Consider the following 25,493-nt stretch of genomic DNA (forward strand, 5'->3'; position numbering starts at 1 on the left):
CCCCGTATTGCGACCTGAATAACAAAAGTGGGCAGACAGTCAAAACTGAATGAGCCAGTTTCATCTACACCATTCCTTTTGACTATTTCCACTAGCTAACCAGCATTATTTTGACCCGCTAGGATGTGTAACTCAGTACCAAAAGGGACAGACAAATCTCAAGGAATCAGCATGGACACTGGATTTTCGTCAGCTGGAAGGCAGAGAACATCAACCAATAAAATCAGCAATGTATATTTCTTAAGGGACATTCATGTCTGTAAAGGAAATGAATAATTTTGGGTTTAAAATAAAACACAGAAAAATTAAATAAAAATGTGTCAAATATGTCAGGAAAAACTTCCCTCACCACATTTGTATTTTTTATGCGTCACCATTTAAGGTTTTATTTATTGCAGTAAGAAAGCCAATTATATATGAAAAAGGAAGCATTTTCAGTTAGAACTGCATGAAAGTTTTTGGATGAATAGTTTCTTCGTCAAAAAATGCAATTTCAGGTCGACCAAAGTGACTTGTTAATTCAGCAAATAGTTTTGGCTGAAAAATAAAACTTTTTTTATTTTAAACTCAAAATGTTTTGATTCAACATTTTTAGAACAAAACATTTCCACTTCATTTCAGAATGAGGCTTTGGCTTGAAATTCATAAATTACAAGGCCAGAAAGTACCATTATGATAATCTTGTCCGACCTCCTGTATAATACAGGGCATAGAACTTCCCCCAAATAATTCCTTGAGCAGATCTTTTAGAAAAACATCCAATGCTGATTTTGAAATTTTCAATGATAGAGAATCCACAATGACCCTTGGTAAGTAGTTCCAACAGTTAATTACTCTCACTGTTCAAAATGTACACCTTATTTACAGTCTGAATTTGTCTAGCTTCAACTTCTAGTCATTGGATCGAGTTACACCTTGCTCTGCTAGACAGAAAAGCCCATTATTAAATATGTGTTCCCCATAAGGTACTTATAAACTGTAATCAAGTCACCCCTTAACTTTCTTTTTGTTAAGCTAAACAGATATAGTGATAGACTCATGGAGTTCAAAGGCATGTTTTCTAATCCTTTAATCATTCTTGTGGCTCTTCTATGAATCCTCTCCAATTTATCAACATCCTTCTTGAATCATGGGCACCACAACTGGACACAATATTCCAGCAGCAGTTACACCAATGCCAAGTATAGAGATAAAATAAAATGTAGCTAGATTTATTTAAAAACAAAAATATGTTTAAAAACACTCCAAAAACTAAGCAAAATGAAAAAAAAATCATTTGGGACCAAACAAAATGTTTTGTTCAATCTGAAGCTATTGATTTTTCACCTTTTTATTTGTTTCAACAAACAAAATTTTTCCACTTCAGGTGAACTTGAAATTATTTTTGGATTTTTCAGTTCACGCTCAGCTCTAGTTATAGTAAAATCAAATTCATTAATTTCAATGGCAAAATAAGTCTACTTACAATTAAAATTGCACTGAATAAATGTCTATGATTCCCCACCGAGGCACTAACTTGTTATGTAAGATACCACTCATCATTTATTTACATTCATAATTATGAGCAACATTCTCATTTTTTGTTACTTGATTCTGAAATCTTACAAACTAAGGCCCCAATTCTACAATCAATAGTGCACAGGCAGAGCAGTCCACTGTCATGCTCTGCACTGCAGGGTCAGAGCCTAAAGGCCTGATCTAAAGCACACTGAAGTCTATGGCAAATTTTCATTGACTTCAAATAGGCTTTGAATCAGGCACTTTAAGGGCACCATCTTGCATTCCTTACTCAGGTAGGGCTTCCACTGGGGTCAGTGGGAATTCTGACTGAGTAAGAAGTGCAGCACTGGACCCTAAATTTTTAAATGTATCATTTCCTATAATTGAAGTCAATTACAGAAGTTCCACTTTAATGAGAAAAAGTGATTTTTAGAATCACAGTATCTTTCAAGAACAGAAATGAGAAATATACACCACAGATTAGTTTTTACAATACAAGTGACTTCTAGACTTTTTTGTCTCAGTGTAAAAAGATGCAGTGTTTGTTTTTATTTTTCAACATTCCTCTTCCGTTGCTGGAAACTGATCTTCAGAAACAATTTTTTTAAAATGTTCAGCAGCATTCTTATGACTCACTGTTGACAGTGGTGATAAATAAGAAACATGTGATAAGAGCCTAAGGCCCCCGGTGCAGCAATGCATTGATCATGTACCGGGGGATATGGATAGACTTTCATATGCGCTTAAGTGCCTTACTGAATCAGGGGCCAAATCATAGCCTTTTCCTGTGTCAAAAATATGGACACATGCTGACATCTCTTGTAAACAGCCATGACAAGGCAGTATTACTATCACCACTGCATTTGCCTAAGATATCAATAATAGGCTTTAAAGATGACAACATGTGCACAGTTTAATATTGAGAATTTCTTCCAATGATTTTCTTATTTCTAATATTGTAAACACGTAATAATAATTAAAAAAAATCAAATGAAGTCATCTGCAGATAGTTTCTACTAAACATTGTTTCAGATCAGTCTTGACAAATGATAGAGCTCCATGTTTCAAAAAGAAGAGAGATTTTGTAATTTGCAGCATACAGATTTGTAGCATCACGAATCACACGTTTTCATTGCTGTTTAGATTTTCAGTTTCTCTCTTTTGCTCTGAAGTGACTGGTTCTTCCTTTATTAAAGTGTTTAATTGCTTCTGTGCACATGAGAGGAACAGTTCCAAACTACACAGGCTACGTTGGCGGACAACTTGATCGAGCTGTTGGAAAAAAGAAAAATTAATTAGCAAAAAAAACCTAGAAATAAATACCAAACTGTAAATAAAACCATTTTGAAATTAAATGCATTGAGTACATGCAGGATTTTAATGATACAATGAAATTTAATCAGATGCCCATATCTATGAATTCCCCCTAGCTAAAATGAATAAATGGCTATCCATAGTCATTCAACAGCTGTCAGTGTTTGTTAGATAATATTAAAATGTCCAGATTATTAAATACTTTAGGGAAACTTACACAAACATAGTACTGTAAATGAGAGATGGTTAGTGTCTTGGTCTGGGCACTTTTAAGTTGTCAGCCTACCCACAGGGTACACACAACAATATTACTGGTTTGGTCCCTTGTAATAGAACATCCCGTCTTTGACGGACCTCCAACACATCACTTTATTCCCTTTCCCCCGCATTGTTAGCAGTTCCTAAAAAGATAATAATCAATGATGCAGAAGTGACTAGTCAGTATTTCCTCCAAAAGAACAATCAGATTCCAGCCAAATTACATGATAGTAAAGGTGGGCTTTTTTACAGTACAGTCAGATCATTTAAAATATTAAATACTGCTTAAACAATCTGTAAAAGTGTTATGAAAGTTTATTGCACCCTCAATGAATTCTGAAAGAAACAAGGGTTACCAAAATACAACCAAATAGTTGTGATATTCCAGCCTGGATTTGGTTTCCAAGTCAACTGTCTCCTTCCAGAGCTGCATGGTGGATAACTTATCCATTCCTTCCTGATTTGAGAATATATTTGTGTTCTTGATGTAGTATTCTAGGTTCCTTGAAACACCTCTTCCTTGACAATAATGTGCCAGATCCTCAAGTGGTATCGATCAGCAGAGCTTCTTTGAGTTCAGTGGGGCTATATCAGTTTATGCCAGCTGGGAATCTGAACTCAGATGTTTCACTTAAAAATTCCATTCTGAGTTTCCACCTTTTCTTTAAAATGTATTCTTTTATTGGATACCTACTGTGCAAAAAATCCAAAACCAGTGTAAACTGGTAGAACCTGATGGGTAAAAATCTTGGCTCCACTTAAGTCAATTGAAACCAATTGCAAAACTTCCATGAGGCCAGGATTTCACTCCATAGTCCGAAGAGAGGTTTATTAAGAGATTGTATATGGTAGAAGAGCGATACTTGTACTGGCTTGGTGCTCAGTGGATGTGCAAAAACAGTGCAACTTAAAGGAGCAGAAAAGGGTGGGAGGAGCAGGCACTAACAAAGACGTGAAATAAAGCATCACCATTTATATCACTGTATAATTTCCCCCTTAATATACAGTTTTAACCATTCTATTTACCGAATCCACTAAAATTATTATTTGTGTTGTTTGTGTAAAATCATTTCTTTATAGTTATTGCAAAGAGGTGAGGGACATTCCAGACATCCAAACTGCTGATCTGGGTTTGACGGTTAAAACCGCCTGACCCAGCAACAACTACATGGTTTCTTAAAGATTTCTCCTCTTTTGGGAAACATTTTCTACATAAATGTTAAAAGACAACTAGGCCCACCGGCAATTGCTCATGATTACTTGCAATTTGGAAGTCAGTGTTTCCTTCTGGGTAAAACAGAAAAACAATTGGCTGATTTCAAAATGATAAAATACAAACTTTAAAAATGATAGGTAAAGTTAAATCTATTTATAACAATGAGTATATTGACAAAACTCATAATTTTCAGCTAGGAGACTGATTTTTTGGAAAGACCAACAAGTATGGCCCCGTAACGAATAACCCAATTACCATTACAGATGAAAGACTTGTTCTAATGATCCCAGAGTCTTTGAAAATTCCCACTGGTTTTTATATAAAAGACACCACTTCTACAACAAATTGAACACTACAGCTAAATGAAACTGAAACCAACTGTGAACACTTCACTTTGAATTTGCATGATGACGTATTTTTGTTGGTTAACACAGCAAAAGCAGTAAACTAAACATTTTTATTCACTCACTGTCTCTCTTCTGCACATTGCTGGATTCTCCTCCATCCAGACTGTGGGGAACTCAATAATTCATTCCACTGAGGGCAGGGCCCGCTGTGATAAAGAGGGTGGGGCAAAGTGACAGGATTTGCCCCATAATGTTGCATTTGCCAGGACATACATGAATGACACGGTAACATAGTTTACAAAAATAAGTTTGGAACTTCTGAATGTTATATTATTAGTGAACAAAATGAATAGCAGAAGCCCTATCATTTAAATCTTAATTTTTTTAATATGAAGCAAATAATATAATAGCAGAGCAATGCTTTCAACACAACCTTCTTTTGGGCAGCCTTATTTCAATTGAATTTATGTATGATAAACTCCTGGGGCTCGAGTGAGAAGTAGTGGTATAAGTCTAATGAGATGTGTAAAGTAATGCCACTCAAGAGAAGTAGGTAATGAAATTCAGAAGAAATCTAATTTTGTACCACATCTGGCAAACTGTGGTGCGCCAGTGAGTAAGCTAGGTTTTGAACTGTAATCAGCTTTCTAACAGTCATGCAGATTGCCCATACAGCTGTAATACTAGGAAAATACCATTATGAGGCCATGTGGCCCTGGCAGACCTTAAGTGGTTAGCATTTGCAAATGGCCACGGTTTATGAAAATATATTATATGCACCACACATCTAGCACTTATGGATTTAATTATAGCTTTCAACAAAAACCTCAGATCCTGTGGTATGTTTCAGAGTATGTATTTAGACAGTTTGCTACCCATCAGTTGCCATAATGCTATCACAAAGGTTTGCATGAGGGCTATTCTAATAGATAACAGCTTTTCTATTTTAATACATAGTGCTATGTCAGCCCAATGATACTGCCTCACTTGTCTTTGAAAAAAGCCTTTATGATTTAGTTACAACTGTGACTGAATGAACTATGGTAGATGTACAGGTTGTCATGAATCTGTTCACTGCTATTCCCTATACTGTCTTGCAGTGCAAACGAGACTTGCTGAAATACTGTTTCACACAGTGTCATCTTTCAGCAGCTCTGAATGTCTCTTATAGCCACACCCAAACTACATCCCTCTTTCCTAGGAAGCTATGCCCTCCTCAATCTCTCCATCATTATCTTACATCAGTTTCTATGTAATTCCTCTCATTCTGCTGCATCATGCACATCTCCAGCTGCTAAGAAACTTTTTGTCCTTCTCATTGGTAGTGCAGATCCCACTGCTCCACACGCTGCCAGATCTGAATTTAGCTCATATTTTAGAAGTGGTTTTCAAACAGATCAGGTTCAAGTGCATTTCAAAGATCTGCTGATATAGTTTGATAACACCCGTTACAGACAAGCCATTGGAGGTGTGCAAGAGCGTGGGCGGGTGGGCCTAGCCCAGAGCAACATAATCCTCAAAACAGCAGTGGTTGGTGGGGGCGGGGTGAACCAGGGAGCAATATGAAGGCAGGAACTCTCACAGCTCATACCTCTGTGGATCTGGAGGTGTCCTTTTGATAGTCTGTATAGTTGGAATGTCTTGGTTCCCCCCTCTTCTGAAGTCTCCCCCAAGCCTTCAAGAAAATGTTTTGTAGAGCACGTTTCATAGGGAAACTTGCAGAAGTTTTCTGTGCCTCTTATCTTCTCCCTTGGTTTCTCCATAGGAAGGGGAGCTATAGCTCAATTTACATAGGATCATCTGGTATGACTAGCAAAGTATTTGGGACCCATTTCTCTAGAAAGATCACTAGGTCCTCATATTCTGCTCTGTCTGGTAGACATATCAGTTGGATACGCTAAGTGTGAAACCCATTTTTAACAGTTTTTCCTTTACTCCACATTACCGTGTGTACATTTATAGCATATCCTTTAATAAGTTATTCAGCTAAACTCCACCCCCCATCTTTTTTTCAGCCCGATTGTGCAGATTCTGTTTCATGTAAATCAAAGCAGCCCTCCAGATGTGTGATCTGTGACACAATGGTGTTACCTTTCTTATCCAAGGCAGCAATCTCAAACTGTGTACTTGAAAATGTATTTATTTCATGAAGCATTAATGTAAACACTTCCTGCATGGCGTGGTTTGGGTGCATCTGAACAAACTCAGAATTCTTTGGCTTTTGATATAGAGGCTTTAGATTTTAAAAGTCTCAGGTGAATTAGCCATATGTTTGGGGATTTTTTGTTGGGTTAGTTAGTCACCATTTTTCATAAGGAAAGGTTATTGCTTGTTAAAAGTTTTAAAGTTTATGTAAACTCAGTAAAATAAGATCAGAAACTCAGTTGTCTCCTGTCTGCTCAGTTTATGTATTAGCTTTGCCTTCCCATTAAACATTACATTTTTAAACTCTTTCATGATACATAAATGACAAAGCACTGTGTATAAACACTTAGCTTCCTCTTATAACATGAGAAGCATAATAAAATGACGTTGGCTTTGAAAATGGTATATATTTCAAGTACATTCAAGAGGAGAATATTTCCTTTAATGTAGAAACAGGTCAGGAAGGAAAAAAAACAAGCAGCTTTGTTACACAATATATTGCTTAATGAAATGTTATCCACACTCAAACAAATTTTAATAAATAGTGCTTTCAACATCACTGCGCCTCTGCTAGCGAAATATATATGAAATGTGAAAATATGTATGAATGTTTTTCTAAATAGTCTTTCCTCTATATTTTTAGATTATGTTCACTTCATGGAATGATCTCATTATTTAAATAAAAATAAATGGGCATCTGGCAAATTCACAGACTGAATGTGACTCATATGCAAATATGATCAGTATGAATAACACCTATTTGGGCTTGAGTGTTCACCCACCCAAGAAAGTCCCAGAGTTCTAATTCTGCAGACACTGAAAAATGCATGAGCTTGATGATCTGGAATTACAACAGCAAGGAGAGATACTGCCACCATGATTAATGCCGAGGAGCATTTTATCTTCTGCTTACAACTGAAAACGATCAGGCACAAAGTCTCCTGGTTCTGTACAGTGCTGCCTTCTTTTAACATAGAGCTATTAATTAGGTACTGTTTGCACAAAATCTCTCTCACACTCCTTGCATTATCGTTTTGTCTGAGCACTTTTTTTTTTTTGACACTCACCAACACCATTTAAATTTTACCAAGTCCTTTTTTCTTGAACTTCTGTGACCACATGACAATCACTTAAGAGCTCAGTTCTTCTCTCTGATGTACATACGTGGCACCCTTTGAGAATTTGGCTGTAATCAACAGCCATAGCAACATTGTTTCCTGACTCATCAGGTGCCATTTGCCATTGGAGTTTCCACAACAAACCACAGCCCTTCAGTTTCCAAAAATTAGCTGACTCTAACAGCACATTCCAAAAACATTCAGCTGCTGTTTTTTCCTTCTGTTTTAACCTTCACCCTAACTTTGAGGCCCCAATATGATTCCACATCCTACTGGCCAAAGATGACTGGATGGAACTCCCTGTGGAGTCATCTACATCACTTTTTGACCACACACAAGGATTTGCTTTTGAGCAATCTGAGGCCTGCCCAGAGGATGAGCATGATGCCTCGGCAGAAATCCTGGCCTTGGAATCAAGCGATTGAGTCGGCAAATCAAACCTGGGGCCCACAGATGGCAACATATAATACTGCCACTAAGTGATTGTTCTGGCTCCAGCTGCTCTATTTTATTTGGTGTTGATCCATCTTACTATTTTGCATCACTTAAAATACATAGCTTAAACCAAACTCTAAAGTTATTCTTAGCACAAAAGTCTTCTTAGTGTATTTGCTTGTCATTCATTTCAAATTTACCATAAAACTGTGTGAAAATCTACATGGCTGATGTCCCAGGATGAAAATACTTTCTACTGCTTTACATAAAAATCACAGAACATGCATACTTTTAATGCTGTGATCCTCCTCCCCCTTTAATAGAGTTCCTGACAGGAAATATTCTCTATTGCTTTCTCTATTGAAGGCCTCCCTACCTGATTAAGAATTTCAAATTACTAAAGAACAGGAAGAACCAAGTATTATAGCACATACATGTTGTGCGTAACTAGTTTGTAGTAGGTTATATATATCAAATGCAAAATAAAATTTTAAGCCTGAACCAAAGATTACAGGTGAAATTCTGGTCCCCCTGAAGTCAATGGGACCAGTTTTGGAATAGACTTCAATGGGGAAAGGATTTCACCGTCAATGGTCAATAAATGCAAAGTTAAGGTAGCATGTGTATCCTCAACTCTATCTTTTGCATACAATCATTGTGACAGTCTTCAAACATAACCTAAGAAATGTGGATAAAACATCCCCTTTCTCTTGGGGGGAGGGAGGGAGAAGTAGTAGTCACATGTATACAAAGATGTAGCATGGAAAATTTCAGCCACCACAATGAACGTTCTGAGCATGTGAAAATGAAAATGTTTCCCAACCTTAACTAGACAAGTTGAAAATGGAGGGGAACATGTATAGATCTTATTTACTATTTGCAGGTGGCTTCTCATTAGCTTTTGAGTCGCATAAATTGGTTAGCCTCTAGTCACAAGTACTCCTTTTCTTTTTGCGAATACAGACTAACACGGCTGTTACTCTGAAACCATTCCTTACCAACTTAATTCTGTTAAATCAAACATTAATTAACCAGAAACAATTATGTATGAATTTATGCTCATCACCAGTACTGAGGGTTTTTTTAAAAAAAAATTGGTCTCAGAAAAGCCAACTATATTCAGAACACAAAATGCTGGGCTAGATGGACCATTAGTCCGACCCCATATGGCAGTTCTTATGTTTGCAGATTTCGCCTTGTTTCTTTCTTCTTTACAAGTACAAGTGATTATTTTCATTGGTAAAAAGACATTTCAATAGTATAGCTACAGCTGGTTGAATCTGTGCTGTGAATAATTCTCAGTGCAAATTTAGCTCCTTCAGGACACACATATTTTGCAAACTAATCTCAATTTCTCCAAATGTTTGTTACTGGAAAAAATATCCAAGTAGTTTATATGAACAAATGTCACGACACTGGATGTCCATAAACTGTTCACTTTTAAACTATTAACTATTTGTTTGTGATGTGTGATTGGTTATATGCTATTGTTTCTGCTCCCTGACTAGATTAATGGAATTTTTAATACAGTAAATACCAAGTGACTAGCAAAAGATAATTAATAATGCATTTCGAATATGGACTTTCAGATAATTTCAAAACAATTTCATGAATACTTAGCAGCTGCCCCATTTCTTTGGAACAATTATTGTAACCCCACAAGAAATAGTAAGCTAAATTACCACTTTTATATGTGAAAGTACTTAGGAATTACTTTTCATGTTAATCAACTAGTTTTAACTTTTCAGAGATTGGTCAGTACTTGGATGGCATACCTTCAAGGAAAACAGAGTACTACTGGAAATGGGTGGGGGGATTAAGGCCTCGATTCAGCAAAATACTTAAGCGCTTGCTTAAGTCCATCCCTATGCATCAAAGCATTTGGCATGTGCTTAATTTCCCCTGATATCAGTGGGACGAAGGCACATGCTTAAAGTTAAGCATATTCTCAAGTGCTTTGCTGCACATGGATTAATTTAAGATCATTCTTAAAGTTCAATATGTGCATAAAGGGTTTCCTAAACTGGGGTATAAGTGGCATTCTTCATTCTGAGCAAGTATTCAATCTCCATGGCCCACCATTGGATAGTGTTAAAAAGACATTGTGCAGCTTGAGGTGCAAATCGCTCAGATATAATGAAAAATTGATTGCTTGTAGTCTTTAGAGATCACATCAGACTTTTTGCAACAGGAAGGATGTCACTACTAATATGCTGACCAAATTCCAAATTAGGTAATCACATTCTGCCTCCCTAAATTTCTCCTGTAGTTTCTATTGTATACAATAGTCTTCACATTTTGAGCTAAACTGTTCTAGTGTCACTCTTCACTGTGAAAACGGGTGACATACTACCCAGAAGTGTCTACATTTCAGTGCTGAGTGGAGTAATAGCTGTTTGTAATGTTGGCAAGGTGCTTGGAGAAAGTTTGGGACGAAAGGCACTATTTAAACATAGGCACTGAAATCTTTGTCAGTGGGTTTTGGATTGCACACAGGATGGTGTTATTAAACTGTTATAATCTTTTATTGAATTTTATCTATTTTATTGTAATAGGGACAAGCCTTCTTTGTTGTAAGTAATGCCATATTTTGACAGTATAGTTTTGAATGTATTCATCCATCCTAGCAGTAGTATTTGGCTTTTATCTAAAATATATTTTTCAACCTCTCTGATACCTACTCACTGCTCTTAATTTTTTAAAAGTTGCAATTTTTAATCAATTTTACTTATTTGCTTTGTAGTTTCCATTATTTGAACAGGAATAAAATCCAGGCAGTGCATTTCTGAGACATTATGATTCTTCTTGGGTGGTTGAAGTCTTTGCCCTTCAGCATTGTGCCTCACAATTCACAAAGTGTGCAGTAATCCCTTGGAAGCGCACTGTCTGCTGCATCTTACTGCTTAAGATTCTTTGCATGTACTGTACTGTGAATTGGTTATAGATGCCAAACTGTTCAGCAGAACACTATACTGTAATTGTGGATTTATAAGCATCTTTTCACATTTTGTGTTGGAGGTATCATTCCTTAACTAAAAAATCAATTATAGTTGAGGTGCTTGGCACAATTTTTATAATTGTATAGTTTTTCATCACTATCCCACACTAGTGAATGAGTCTGTAGTGGTGCTGAAAAGCCCTGTAGTTGGAAAAGTTCAACCACATAATTATATTCTCTACTAAAATTGTGGACTCAGAAAGCTTTCCCACTGCATTAACATATGAATTGCTCCCCACTGATTCAACAGAAGGGCTTTTAAACAAAACCCAACAACCTAGCATATTAAATAGAGCATATGAAAAATTACTACCTTGAGGAACCTGCAAATCTATGAGTTGGATGAGAAAACAATGGACTACTTCCTCCCTTTTCCATAATGTGCAAAAACGAAAATAGATCCAGATGGCACATGTGTGTAGCAGAGTTTACTTTGCAGTTAATCCCAGAACAGGACATTTTTGTCTGTCCACCTGTGAATTTCCACTATTGATAACACTTTCTAAGTATATAAAAACAAGGTTCTTCATGGCTGTAATTCATACTGTATCTGCTACACATTAGAAAACCATCAGTGTTCAGGACTGAACTGCTTGGAAAAAAATTATGTTTAACAAATTATATTGCCATATGAAAATGTTTCTTTCCCCTTAAATAAATAATGCTGCAACTTCTAAACCTTAAGGATTTTATGCTTTGCACTTGATCAGGGAGGCCCTTAAAAATAATACCATATGTTGGAGACATCTTTAAAACAGATTTGCCTAGACTGTGAAGGTGGTGGGAAAACACCCTGTGTCAACCCTCTTAGAAACTTTTCTGTCTCCCAGTTGAACACAGGAATGTAAGAAAACACTAATTTTCCTTCTTCATACAAAGAGGAAAATTTGCTTTCAATTAAGGAAGCTACACTGGGTGCACAACGGAACTAAAAATGGTAACAGGCCTGCCCAGAAGATTGCAAAAAGAGAAGAATGGGATTTACAAAAATAAATAAAAATATCCAAGCAATCTAGTCAGGGAAACATATTAGCCAGCTCTGGGGCAACCTTTTTATTCTCCATGCATAATACTTCAATTGACACAACTTTCTTTTATTTTCTAGACACTAGTTCAGGAACATGGGCATTCCTGTTACAGATGAAGCAGGAATTCTGACTTAGCAACTTAGTTTTTGTACAGTGCAATTTGGAAAAGTTACCATAGTTTACATTAGTAAACTGATCTGGTTATAAAGAGAAACAAACAAATATTTAGGCATCTCTGACATTCTATTTTTATAAGAGTAACAAGGCAGGTGAGGTAAGATCTTTTACTGAATCAACTTCTGTTGGTGGACAGTACAAGCTTTTGAACTACACAGAGCTCTTCTTCAGGTGTGGGGTTGAAAGCAGTGTCTGAGCTAAATGAGTTGGGACAGACTTAAGCATAAGAGCTAAGGCATGTTGTAGGAGTCCACTTGAAATGAAATGGACAATAAGGGTTAGATTGTTATGCAAAAGGGGTTTAAAGTGGGCCCCTGAGGGTTAGCCAGCAGGTGTATGTTACAAAATGTTGTAATGAGCCAAGAAACCAGTGTTCCTGATGAGTCCATGATTTTTAGCAGGTTTCCTTTGAGGACTAACACTGAAAGATCAGATATGAAATAATTTCTTTGTGAAAAAATGTTAGCCCATTGGTGCTAAGCATTTCCTTACAAATTAAGGCCTTGACCCTGCAAACATTTACACATGCATGCAAATTCACTCAATCAAAAGGGACTATTCACCTGATTAAAGTTACTAACACGTGTACAGTGAACACTTAAAAAGTTCACTGATTTTTGAGATAGTCCCTATACCTTAAAACAGGAAATACCACTAGAACCAGTAATACCTATATTATAGAACTGCAGGGTGTGCCTTACGGTTGGTTTTTACAGGATCATGGTCTAATGTCCAACACATAGAGCTGCTAGGTGTCCGGTTTTCAACTGGAATGCCCAGTCGAAAAGGGACCCTGGTGGCTCCGTTAAAAGTCTGGCAGGCGGAAGTGGCTGGCATGTCCAGCTCCTAGGTGCAGGGATGGCCATGGGGGCTCTGTGCGCTGCCCCTGCCCCGAATGCTAGCTCTGCAACTCCCATTGTTCAGGAACCGCAGCCTAGTGCCTGAGGCCACAGACAGCACACAGAGCCCCCTGACCCCTTGCCTAGTAGGTGCAGGGACATGCCAGCCGCTTCAAGGAGCCACGCGGTCCCAGGGCAGGCAGGGAGCCTGCCTTAGCCCCACTGCGCCGCTGACCGGGAGCTGCCTGAGGTAAGCGCTGCCCAGATGGAGCCTGCACCCAAACCCGCTGCCCCAGGCCAAAACCTCATTCCTCACCTTAACTCCCTCCCAGATCCTGCACCTCCCTGCCTCAGCCTGAGCCCCCTCCTGCAGCCTGCACCCCACAGCCCCTCCCGAACCACAACACCCCCCCCAGCCCTGAGCCCTCTCCTGCACCCCAAACCCCTCATCCCCGGCCCCACCCGAGAGCCTGCACCCCCAGCCAGAGCCATCACCCCCTCCTGCATCCCAACCCCTTGCCCCAGCCTGGTGAAAATGAGTGCAGGTGGGGGAGAACGAGCGATGGAGGGAAAGAGGATGGCATGAGTGGGGCGGGGCCTCTGAGAAGGGGCGGGGCATGGGCAGGGCCTCGGGGAAGGAGGTGGGGCAAAGGTGTTTGGTTTTGTGCGATTAGAAAATTGACAGCTTTACCACACATGAAAATGTTGACCAAAAGTAGAATGATCTCACATTAATTTTCTTTCATGCCAAGTCTACACAGTGCCTGAATTTGAAATCAGACATTAAAGCTCTGAATGAATGAGGTAAATTAACATAGAAGAAAGAAATGATCATGCATTTTAAGAGTTTCTGTTGCTACAAATCAGAAGCAACACATTGGTTTTCTAATTGGTCAATGTACTTTCCTTTCCAGTTGTTATTCAAATTCTTATCTATCCTTTCCTTTATCAATGTTGCAAATCCAGCCAATTTTCTCTACAATAAATGACTGTACTGAAGTGTTTTTCATCCTCCTACGATACATAAACAAAATTATTTAGCTTGACTGTGACTATTCTGAGAAATTATTATTCTCTAGGGCCCTGATCCTACACCACTGAAGTCAATGGGAGCTTTGACATTAACTTCAAAGGGACAGGATCAGGCTTTACATAATCCTTGAAAATGTGATCCAGCAAGCATTTGCAAAGATAGAGTTCCTGTGCGTAGGAAGTTATACATACTGTAGCTTTTACATATACATAGGGAAATTCTGTTTCATGTATATACGAGACATTTGTGTAACTTCTAAAAAGCAGGGTTCATACAACCATCTACGGTATTCTCAAGCTTTTAGAGAGATAGACCATCCTTTGATATTCAGGTGTTTTGGGGGATGGCACAAGCAAGACAGGGACTTCATTATTGTAATTTATACTGAAAATAGCTAAACCAAATGCTAGAAACATACCACGAGGATTGCCAGCCATTAGCCCAGCCTCCTCAATTATTTTAGTCATAAAACATAAGGTAAAGATGGAAAGCAACAAATAGAGAACACTCACTCTATAATATTGTCTTAAGATATTGCTGCAGTGGAACACAAATTTTCTGTAAGGTAAATGGAGCAAAAAGGAAACATATGAACAATATGATGGCCTGATGACACATATCCTAGAATGCTCATGGAGCTGACTGAGGCGATATCTGATCCATTAACAATGATCTTCAGAAAGTCATGGGAGATGGAAGAGATTCCAGAGGGCTGGAAAATGATAAATATAGTGCCCACCTATAAAAAGGGGAATGAGGACAACCCAGGGAATTATAGACCAGTCAGCTTAACTTCAATACCTGGAAAGATAATGGAGCAAATAATTAAACAATCCATTTGAAAACACCTAGAAGAAATAAGGTGATAAGTAACGGTCAGCATGGATTTGTCAAGAACAAATCCCGTCAAATCAACCCAATAGTTTTCTTTGACAGGATAACAAGCCTTGTGAATATGGGGGAAGCTGTAGACGTAGTATATCTTGACTTTAGTAAGGCTTTTGATACTAAAGGTCGCATGTCCTTCTCATAAACAAACTAGGGAAATACAGCTTAGATGCAGCTACTATAAGGTGAGTGCATAACTGACTGGAAACTGTTCCCAGAGAGTAGTTATCAGTGTTTCGTAGAAGTGTAAGGGACCTCGAGAGGTCATCTAGTCCAATCCCCAGCACTCAAGGGAGGACAAAATATTATCTAGACCATCCCCGACAGGTGTTTGTCCAATCTGCTCTTAAAAATCGCCAGTGATGGAGATTCCACCACCTCCCTGGGCAATTTATTCCAGTGCTTAATCACTCTGACAGTTAGGAAGTTTTTCCTAATGTCCAACCTAAACCGCCCTTGCTGCAATTTAAGCCCCTTGCTTCTTGTCCTATCCTCAGAGGTTAAGAAGAACAGTTTTTCTCCCTCCTCCTTGTAACAACCTTCTATCTACTTGAAAACTGTTATCATGTCCCCTCTCAGTCTTCGCTTCTCCAGACTAAACAAACCCAGTTTTTTCAATCTTCCCTTATAGGTCATGTTTTCTAGATCTTTAATCATGTTTTTTACTCTTCTCCGGATTTTCTCCAATTTGTCCACATCTTTCCTGAAATGTGGTGCCCAGAACTGGACACAGTACTCCAGTTGAGGCCTAATCATTGCAGAATAGAGTGCAAGAATCACTTCTCGTGTCTTGCTTCCAGTTCTATGATTCTAATATCCACCATATTCTTGTGATATAATAAATGCACAGAGCAGGCATGAACACTCAATTATTTTACTACTTCTGAACAGTTTGTAGTAGATCCTGTGGGTGTGTCCTGGCCCCATTTAAGTCAATGGCAAAGCTCTGATCAACTTAAATGGATTCAGGATTTCATACTTTGTGTATAGTTAAACCTTCCAATATTCTATATTCTGGAAAATTAGCTACTGTGATGTGTATACACAGTAGCAAACTTTCCAAGATACACAACAGCTTATTCTCAGCAATGGAGGGCAGCACTGAGGCATGTATGTCCTGATGTGCACCTTTACTGTAATGAATACGCATGTAGACACATGTGGGGTGACAATGTATTGATGAAGAGAGTTGTAACCATATTCAACATTTCATACTCTACTGCACACCATCTACAGCTATGTATACAAAGCACAATCCAGCCATGTATCTAATAAAAGTTGGAAAACCAGAAGTATTTTTGGGTCAGGCGACTGTAACTGCAATATGACAACAATTGTGATTCTACATCATGATGCTGCAGTGTCAGCATGTAAGAGCCCAACCCACACTCTATAGCTGAAATCCTGGGCCCATTGAAGTTAATGGGAATTTTGCCATTGGCTTCAATGATGCCACGATTTTACCCCATATGGCCATCCCTAGAGCAAGGGTGGCAGGAAAGGGAACACCGCACAGAGAACTGGCTGGCCCTTCCCTTCTCTCTGGTATATGGGGACTATGATCCTAAAGTGCAGCAACTGACCTGTCAACCATGCTCACAGGATGAGTTTTTAGAGCATGGGATTTTCTGAGTTGGCACATGAGATGAGATTTAAAAAAAGGAGGAGGTGAGAAAACCTGGATTTGTGCTGGAAATGGCCCAACTTGATGATCACTTTAGATAAGCTATTACCAGCAGGACAGTGGGGTGGGAGGAGGTATTGTTTTATGATCTCTGTGCGTATATAAAGTCTGCTGCAGTTTCCACGGTATGCATCCGATGAAGTGAGCTGTAGCTCACGCTCAAATAAATTGGTTAGTCTCTAAGGTGCCACAAGTACTCCTTTTCTTTTTGCGAATACAGACTAACACGGCTGTTACTCTGAAAAAAATATACTGACAAAAGCTGCTGAACTAGGAAAGGTAAAAGTTCAGGTTTCTTCATAGGTACTCCAAAAACAGGGCTGGAACTGGCAGCGTTGGATTTCTACCAGGACCAATCATCCTAGCCTTAAAAACACCCTCTTCCCTGACCTCAGTGTCATCTCAATATTTCCGGCTTCCTTCCCACTTCAAGAAGAAGAAAAACAAAAATACTAGTAATAGGCTATTTAGAATAACACTACCTAGATTATACAAGTTCCAGTAAAAATGACTTCTCACACTTTCAGCAAGGAGTCTGGTGGCACCTTAAAGACTAACAGATTTATTTGGGCATAAACTTTTGTGGGTAAAACACCACTTCTTCAGATGCATGGAGTGAAAATTACAGATGCAGGCATTATATAATGACACATGAAGGGAAGGGAGTTACCTCACAAGTGGAGAACCAGTGTTGCCAGGGCCAATTCAATCAGGGTGGATGTAGTCCACTCCCAATAATAGATGAGGAGATGTCAATTCCAGGAGAGGCAAAGCTACTTTTGTAATGAGTCAGCCACTCCCAGTCTCTATTCAAGCCCAAATTAATGGTGTTAAATTTGCTAATGAATTTTAGTTCTGCTGTTTCTCTTTGAAGTCTGTTTCTGAAGTTTTTTTGTTCAAGTATAGCTACTTTTAAATCTGTTCTAGAATGTACAGGAAAATTGAAGTGTTCTCCTACTGGCTTTTGTATGTTACCAATGCTGATGTCCGATTTGTGTCCATTTATTCTTTTACGTAGGGACTGTCCAGTTTGGCCAATGTACATGGCAGAGGGGTACTGCTGGCACATGGTGGCACATATAGCATTAGTAGACATGCAGGTGAATGAGCCTCTGATGGCGTGGCTGATGTGGTTGGGTCCTCTGATGGTGTTGCTAGAGTAAATGTGGGGACAGAGTAGGCAACAAGGTTCGCTACAGGGATTGGTTCCTGGGTTAGTGTATCTGTGATGTGATGTGTAGTTGCTGCTATTTGCTTCAGGTTGGGGGGCTGTCTGTAAGCGAGGACTAGCCTGCCTCCCAAGGTCTGTGAGAATGAGGGATCGTTTTCCAGGATAGGTTGTAGATCGTTGATAATGTGTTGGAGAGGTTTTAGCTGCGGGCTGGATTTCTACAATCTCCACCCCACCATCAACCTCAGCCTGGACCAGTCCACACAAGAGATCCACTTCCTGGACACTACAGTGCAAATAAGTGATGGTCACATAAACACCACCCTATACCGGAAACCTACTGACCGCTATACTTACCAACATGCCTCCAGCTTCCATCCAGGTCACATCACACGATCCATTGTCTACAGCCAAGTCCTAAGATACAACCGAACTTGCTCCAATCCCTCAGACAGGGGCAAACACCTACAAGATCTTTATCAAGCATTCTTAAAACTACAGTACCCACCCGGGGAAGTGAGGAAACAGATCGACAGAGTGAGACAGTTACCCAGAAATCACCTACTACAGGACAGGCCCAACAAGGAAAACAACAGAACACCACTGGCCATCACTACAGCCCCCAGCTAAAACCTCCCTAGCACATTATCAACGATCTACAACCTATCCTGGAAAACGATCCCTCACTCTCACAGACCTTGGGAGACAGGCCAGTCGTCGCTTACAGACAGCCCCCCAACCTGGAGCAAATACTCACCAGCAACTACACACCACACCACAGAAACACTAACCCAGGAACCAATCCCTGTAGCAAACCTCGTTGCCTACTCTTTCCCCATATCTGCTCTAGTGACTAACACGCTTTTTGTGGATACAGACTAACATGGCTACCCCCTGATATTTAAATAAATAAATTAATAATAAAATAAATTTCAAAATGAACAGAAATGTATAATAAAAACATCGTTGCCATTTTGGAATTGCATTATATGTTATACATTATATATTGCGACAGATACAAATTAAGGGGATGAGCACCTCCTGTTTATCTATCTATCTTAGATACTTACATACCCCAATCACTATAGTATCTGAGCTCCCCACATTGCCTAATGTATTTATCCTCACAGCACCCCTGTGAGATAGGGCAGTGCTATTAGCTCCATTGTACAGATAGGGAACTGAGGCTTAGGAAGGCTAAGTGACTTACCCAAGGTCACAGAGGACGTCTCTGGAGCATCCCTCCTACAAAATACTGAGGGCCCTGAACTATTGAGGCAGTTAATGGGACTTGAGTGTTCTCAGCACTTTGCAGGATTGGGTGCTAAGTCTGCAAAACCCCCTGAAGACTTTTATTGCTCTGTTGATCAGTGTCAATTTACAATCCAAATACAGTCAGAGGAGGATAATGCATTCAGGGTACTGCATCTGCATTTTCCTTGAGTATATTTAAACAAATAAATTACATTAGCAAATGAAATGGAGAAATTGAGTAATCTGACTGGCTAACAGTGAGTCATGCTCACACAGATGTGTTACAATAATTCTACTGGCATAATGAGATCATCTTATTTAAATAATAGGAAATCACTATTCCTGACTGAAAAGCAAACAGCAAAGATAAATTTATAATGATTTATTTTATTATTGTGTAAATGAGAGTTATCAGGAAATACACTAAGCTAAAAGGTACAAGTTACTTTATAGTTTTATTATTTACTTCCAATGGAGCTGTATACTAAGTAAAGGAACCACGAAATATCATCCAGGATTTGGCAATCACAACATAATTCATATCACCATGGTACAATGCTACTACTCCTTTGCATTAATCACCTGGTCTCAAAGTGGTTTACAAGTATTACCTAAAAATCACATTAGCCGTCCAATATACATAAGGTATTTATTGTACTCACAGTTCACCTGACTTGGAGATAAAATGTGGCAGGTGTTAACAGTTTCACAGCAAAACAGCATCATCAGTTTAGATTAGGAAGTGAAATGAGGAAGAATGTTATATTCAACTCAAACTGTAAGGACGATTTTAGGTGGCATAATTTAGTTACCTAAGTCAGAATACAGCCATGACATTGGTGTTAACACCCTCCTTTCACAAAAAGTGTCTGGCATCTTCGCTTGACCACATCGTCATAGAAATAGAGGGGTGGAAGGCCTCTTGAGAGTTCATCTAGGCCAGACCGCTGGGCTAAGGTATATCTACAGCGTTCCTGACAGTGACTGTCTAACCAGTAGTTAAAACCCTCCCATGATGGCGATTCCATAACCTTCTTTGGAAGCCTAGTCCAGTGTCCTCATACTCAAAGTTTTTTCTAATATCTAACCGAAATCTTCCTTGCTGCAGGTTAAGCCTGTTACTTCTTGTCTTACCTTCAGTGGACATGGAGAACAACTGATTACTGTCCTCTTTATAACAGCACTTATATTTGTAAACTTATCGGGTGCCCCTTCAGTTTTCTCAATACTAAATATGCCCAGTTTTTTTCAACCATTCATAGAATCATAGAATATCAGGGTTGGAAGGGACCCCTGAAGGTCATCTAGTCCAACCCCCTGCTCGAAGCAGGACCAATTCCCAGTTAAATCATCCCAGCCAGGGCTTTGTCAAGCCTGACCTTAAAAACCTCTAAGGAAGGAGATTCTACCACCTCCCTAGGTAACGCATTCCAGTGTTTCACCACCCTCTTAGTGAAAAAGTTTTTCCTAATATCCAATCTAAACCTCCCCCACTGCAACTTGAGACCATTACTCCTCGTTCTGTCATCTGCTACCATTGAGAACAGTCTAGAGCCATCCTCTTTGGAACCCCCTTTCAAGTAGTTGAAAGCAGCTATCAAATCCCCCCTCATTCTTCTCTTCTGCAGGCTAAACAATCCCAGCTCCCTCAGCCTCTCCTCATAACTCATGTGTTCTAGACCCCTAATCATTTTTGTTGCCCTTCGCTGGACTCTCTCCAATTTATCCACATCCTTCTTGTAGTGTGGGGCCCAAAACTGGACACAGTACTCCAGATGAGGCCTCACCAATGTCGAATAGAGGGGAACGATCACGTCCCTCGATCTGCTCGCTATGCCCCTACTTATACATCCCAAAATGCCATTGGCCTTCTTGGCAACAAGGGCACACTGCTGACTCACATCCAGCTTCTCGTCCACTGTCACCCCTAGGTCCTTTTCCGCAGAACTGCTGCCTAGCCATTCGATCCCTAGTCTGTAGTAGTGCATTGTATTCTTCCATCCTAAGTGCAGGACCCTGCACTTATCCTTATTGAACCTCATCAGATTTCTTTTGGCCCAATCCTCCAATTTGTCTAGGTCCTTCTGTATCCTATCCCTCCCCTCCAGCATATCTACCACTCCTCCCAGTTTAGTATCATCCGCAAATTTGCTGAGAGTGCAATCCACACCATCCTCCAGATCATTTATGAAGATATTGAACAAAACCGGCCCCAGGACCGACCCTTGGGGCACTCCACTTGATACCGGCTGCCAACTAGACATGGAGCCATTGATCACTACCCGTTGAGCCCGACAATCTAGCCAGCTTTCTACCCACCTTATAGTGCATTCATCCAGCCCATACTTCCTTAACTTGCTGACAAGAATACTGTGGGAGACCATGTCAAAAGCTTTGCTAAAGTCAAGAAACAATACATCTACTGCTTTCCCTTCATCCACAGAACCAGTAATCTCATCATAGAAGGCGATTAGATTAGTCAGGCATGACCTTCCCTTGGTGAATCCATGCTGGCTGTTCCTGATCACTTTCCTCTCATGCAAGTGCTTCAGGATTGATTCTTTGAGGACCTGCTCCATGATTTTTCCAGGGACTGAGGTGAGGCTGACTGGCCTGTAGTTCCCAGGATCCTCCTTCTTCCCTTTTTTAAAGATTGGCACTACATTAGCCTTTTTCCAGTCATCCGGGACTTCCCCGGTTCGCCACGAGTTTTCAAAGATAATGGCCAATGGCTCTGCAATCACATCCGCCAATTCCTTCAGCACTCTTGGTTGCAACTCGTCCGGCCCCATGGACTTGTGCACGTCCAGCTTTTCTAAATAGTCCCTAATCACCTCTATCTCCACAGAGGGCTGGCCATCTGTTCCCCATTTTGTGATGCCCAGCACAGCAGTCTGGGAGCTGACCTTGTTCGTGAAGACAGAGGCAAAAAAAGCATTGAGCACATTAGCTTTTTCCACATCCTCTGTCACTAGGTTGCCTCCCTCATTCAGTAAGGGGCCCACACTTTCCTTGGCTTTCTTCTTGTTGCCAACATACCTGAAAAAACCCTTCTTGTTACTCTTGACATCTCTCACTAGCTGCAGCTCCAGGTGCGATTTGGCCCTCCTGATTTCATTCCTACATGCCCGAGCAATATTTTTATACTCTTCCCTGGTCATATGTCCAACCTTCCACTTCTTGTAAGCTTCTTTTTTATGTTTAAGATCCGCTAGGATTTCACCATTAAGCCAAGCTGGTCGCCTGCCATATTTACTATTCTTTCGACTCATTGGGATGGTTTGTCCCTGTAACCTCAACAGGGATTCCTTGAAATACAGCCAGCTCTCCTGGACTCCTTTCCCCTTCAAGTTAGTCCCCTAGGGGATCCTGGCCATCCGTTCCCTGAGGGAGTCGAAGTCTGCTTTCCTGAAGTCCAGGGTCCGTATCCTGCTGCTTACCTTTCTTCCCTGCGTCAGGATCCTGAACTCAACCAACTCATTCCTCACAGGGCAGATTTTCCTAAAGCTTTTATCATATGTATGGCTCTTCTCTGGACTCTCTCCAATTTGTCCACATCTTTCTTAAAGTATGGTGCCGAGAACTGGACACAGTATTCCAGTTGAGGCCTCACCAGTGCCAAGTAAATGTTATGTTGTACCAAAAAGTAAACAGCAAAGTGACCCCTAACACCATATTGGGGCACTGTTTCAGTACTGACGTAACTTTGAAGGAAGAATACCTAAATCAACAACATCACTTTGACAGTTAGGTGTTTCCTATGGGCTTTGGAATGACCATGCTTAGCTTGTAAGATCTGACACGATCACAGCACAAGATAGTATACTTGCAGGCATAAGATTGCATGAGACCACAGAAAATGCCTCAACCATCTCTTTACATATTAGATCCCTTCAAAGAATAAAAGTGGGTTGGGTTCACATTAGGTTCCAGGCTCAGCCAAAAAAACAAAATCTCATTGCTACAGTGAATCTGTGGTCAGCCAGCCTTTGCAAAGGGGGAATTGCATGTGTATTAAAACAAGATGTCCAAGCCCTAAAATTTGGATAACAGCGAAATAAATTCTATTATTCATCTATGAGACATTTGTATTTTTGAGATCACTTTGAGCTTTGGATTCCTCTCTCAGCACTGGTGAGACTGTAGCCACAAGCAAAAGCAGCACCATTTTTATTGTAATATTTACTTTTTATTGAAAAAGCAAGATTGGGAGTGTTTCTTGCCAAAGTGAAACAAAGTTCAGTGCAGCTGTGGGGGAAGCACTCTATAAAGCTGCAGCTGCAACAATGTCATCAAAGAAAAGACCTCCTAGTTTTAAAACATAAACAGATAGAGTGCCTGTGGCTCTCAGCAGGTCATCATTCATGACAACACAGGAGAGGTTTCCAGAGCAAGAGAAAAGATCCATAAGCAAAAAAATAATAATCTACAGGCTTTAGACTTCAAGGACTCTAATCAACTCCAAATTGCTTCTGAGGATGCCAGCCAGCAGAGACTCCTGAACTACGCAACTATAGCATATTCTCAGAGAAAGATTCCCCTTGGTATTACTAGAATGATCAAACCTGCACCTTTCCAAGAATCAGCTTGGATTCAAAACACCACCACCAGGTGACATTCATCCTCAAATGGAAGGCAGTTCTCTACCTGGATAAAGTATCATGTTTGAAGTAGTTTTCCATAAGAAAAAAAAATCCAGTTAAGGAAAAAAATACACTTGGAATTTAGAGTGCTCTGTCAGGTAGTTTAGGTCAGAAATTAAATGGTGTAAAAAAAAGGTTTAATGAATCATAATATCAAGACACTCAAGCATTAAGCTAAGTGCTTAATTGGAAAGAAAGCAACTATTTTTGAAGAATCCAGTACAAAAAGTAAATAAGCAACATAAATAGTGAAAAGAAAAAAGATTTTTAAAAATGTTCAGTTTAATCATCTATTTAATACTATTATTGAGGCAGGTAAAGACATTCGCTTCTTAAAAAGGTATATACATTTTTAAATACAACAGCTCTCTTTAGTTTTAAAGAAAGCTTGATAAAGCCTCTGTTCCTGCTCCCTTGGACTTCACGTGAGCAGCATCCTATTGCAGGAAATAAAAGGAGGAAAATTAATTAGAACATATCTGGCAGAGGCCCCACTTTCCTTTTCCATTTGTAAATAACAGGGCAATGGAATAGTAAAAAGAACAAAAATAATTGGAAGATATCATCCATGGATCAAAAAGATTTGATTAGAAATTTATTTCAAAATTTGCAAATAAAAAGTTATAAAATGCTTCTTTGCTTTCACTTGTTCAAAGTTGATCAGCTAGGGCATCTCTCTCAAACAAAGCTTTGTCAAACATGGAAAAGCAGGGTGAAAGGTAAGCTATATTTGTAACTGTCAAAGTTGAAAAAACAACAACAAAATGTAAGTTGTTGACAATACTGAGGTGAAAGTTATGTGGCCCTGGCAGAGTAAAGGGGCGTTGTGTACATGAGAATCAGGCTCATGAGTCTGAACGTAGAAGAACACTGTAACAATAGATTTTGGCCTAAATTCTCTCTTTCAGTGTGCAGCCTGTGTATAGGACTATGTGCTAGGTAATTGTGCAATAGATGAGAGAAGATGAAAAAAACAAACAACCCCTTCCTTAGCCCCAAGGCTAAAACCCTGAGGTTGCCGTAGCTACAGGGTTGCCAATTTGGGTTGGATGTATTCCTGGACGTTTCATCACATGACATAATCCTTAATTAAAGATTAATCTTTAATTCCTGTTGACACCAGGGCAATCCTGGAGGGTTGGCAACCCTATGTAGCTATGGTGACCTTTACACCCCCTTCTCTGCAGGAGCAGGATCTCTATAATAGTGGATGTTCTGATCCCACTCCTAGCCCATCCATACTCTGTCCTGTACCCTGGTTTATAGGAAACTCCACAAAGCAGGGCTCTGTGCTGTGCAGCAGGGTGAACCTCCTGCCGGGAAGTGAGCAGTAGCTCACGAAAGCTTATGCTCTAATTGGGTAGTCTCTAAGGTGCCATACGTACTCCTTTTCTTTCTGCCTGGTTTGGTACATCCAACTCCCCCACCAAGCGGTGGAAATGTAG

The 25,493-nt window shown here is 39.7% G+C and overlaps 1 protein-coding gene across 11 annotated transcripts in view; it reads right to left on the bottom strand.

The window, feature by feature from the left end:
- Positions 1–616: 616 nt before the first annotated feature.
- CCDC91 (coiled-coil domain containing 91) overlaps positions 617–25,493 on the bottom strand; it is a 334,198-nt gene continuing 309,321 nt past the window's right edge. For 10 of the 11 annotated variants that reach the window (XM_073315272.1, XM_073315319.1, XM_073315302.1 and 7 more), the window contains one exon: positions 617–2,772. In XM_073315272.1, the coding sequence (XP_073171373.1) occupies positions 2,620–2,772 (153 nt within the window). In that variant the 3' untranslated portion in view covers positions 617–2,619. Of the gene's footprint in view, positions 2,773–24,419; positions 24,486–25,493 lie in introns of those variants that run through there. The other variant, XM_073315311.1, reaches the window with a different exon arrangement.

The sequence above is a fragment of the Lepidochelys kempii genome, chromosome 1 (assembly GCF_965140265.1).
Source record: "Lepidochelys kempii isolate rLepKem1 chromosome 1, rLepKem1.hap2, whole genome shotgun sequence".
NCBI lineage: Eukaryota > Metazoa > Chordata > Testudines > Cheloniidae > Lepidochelys > Lepidochelys kempii.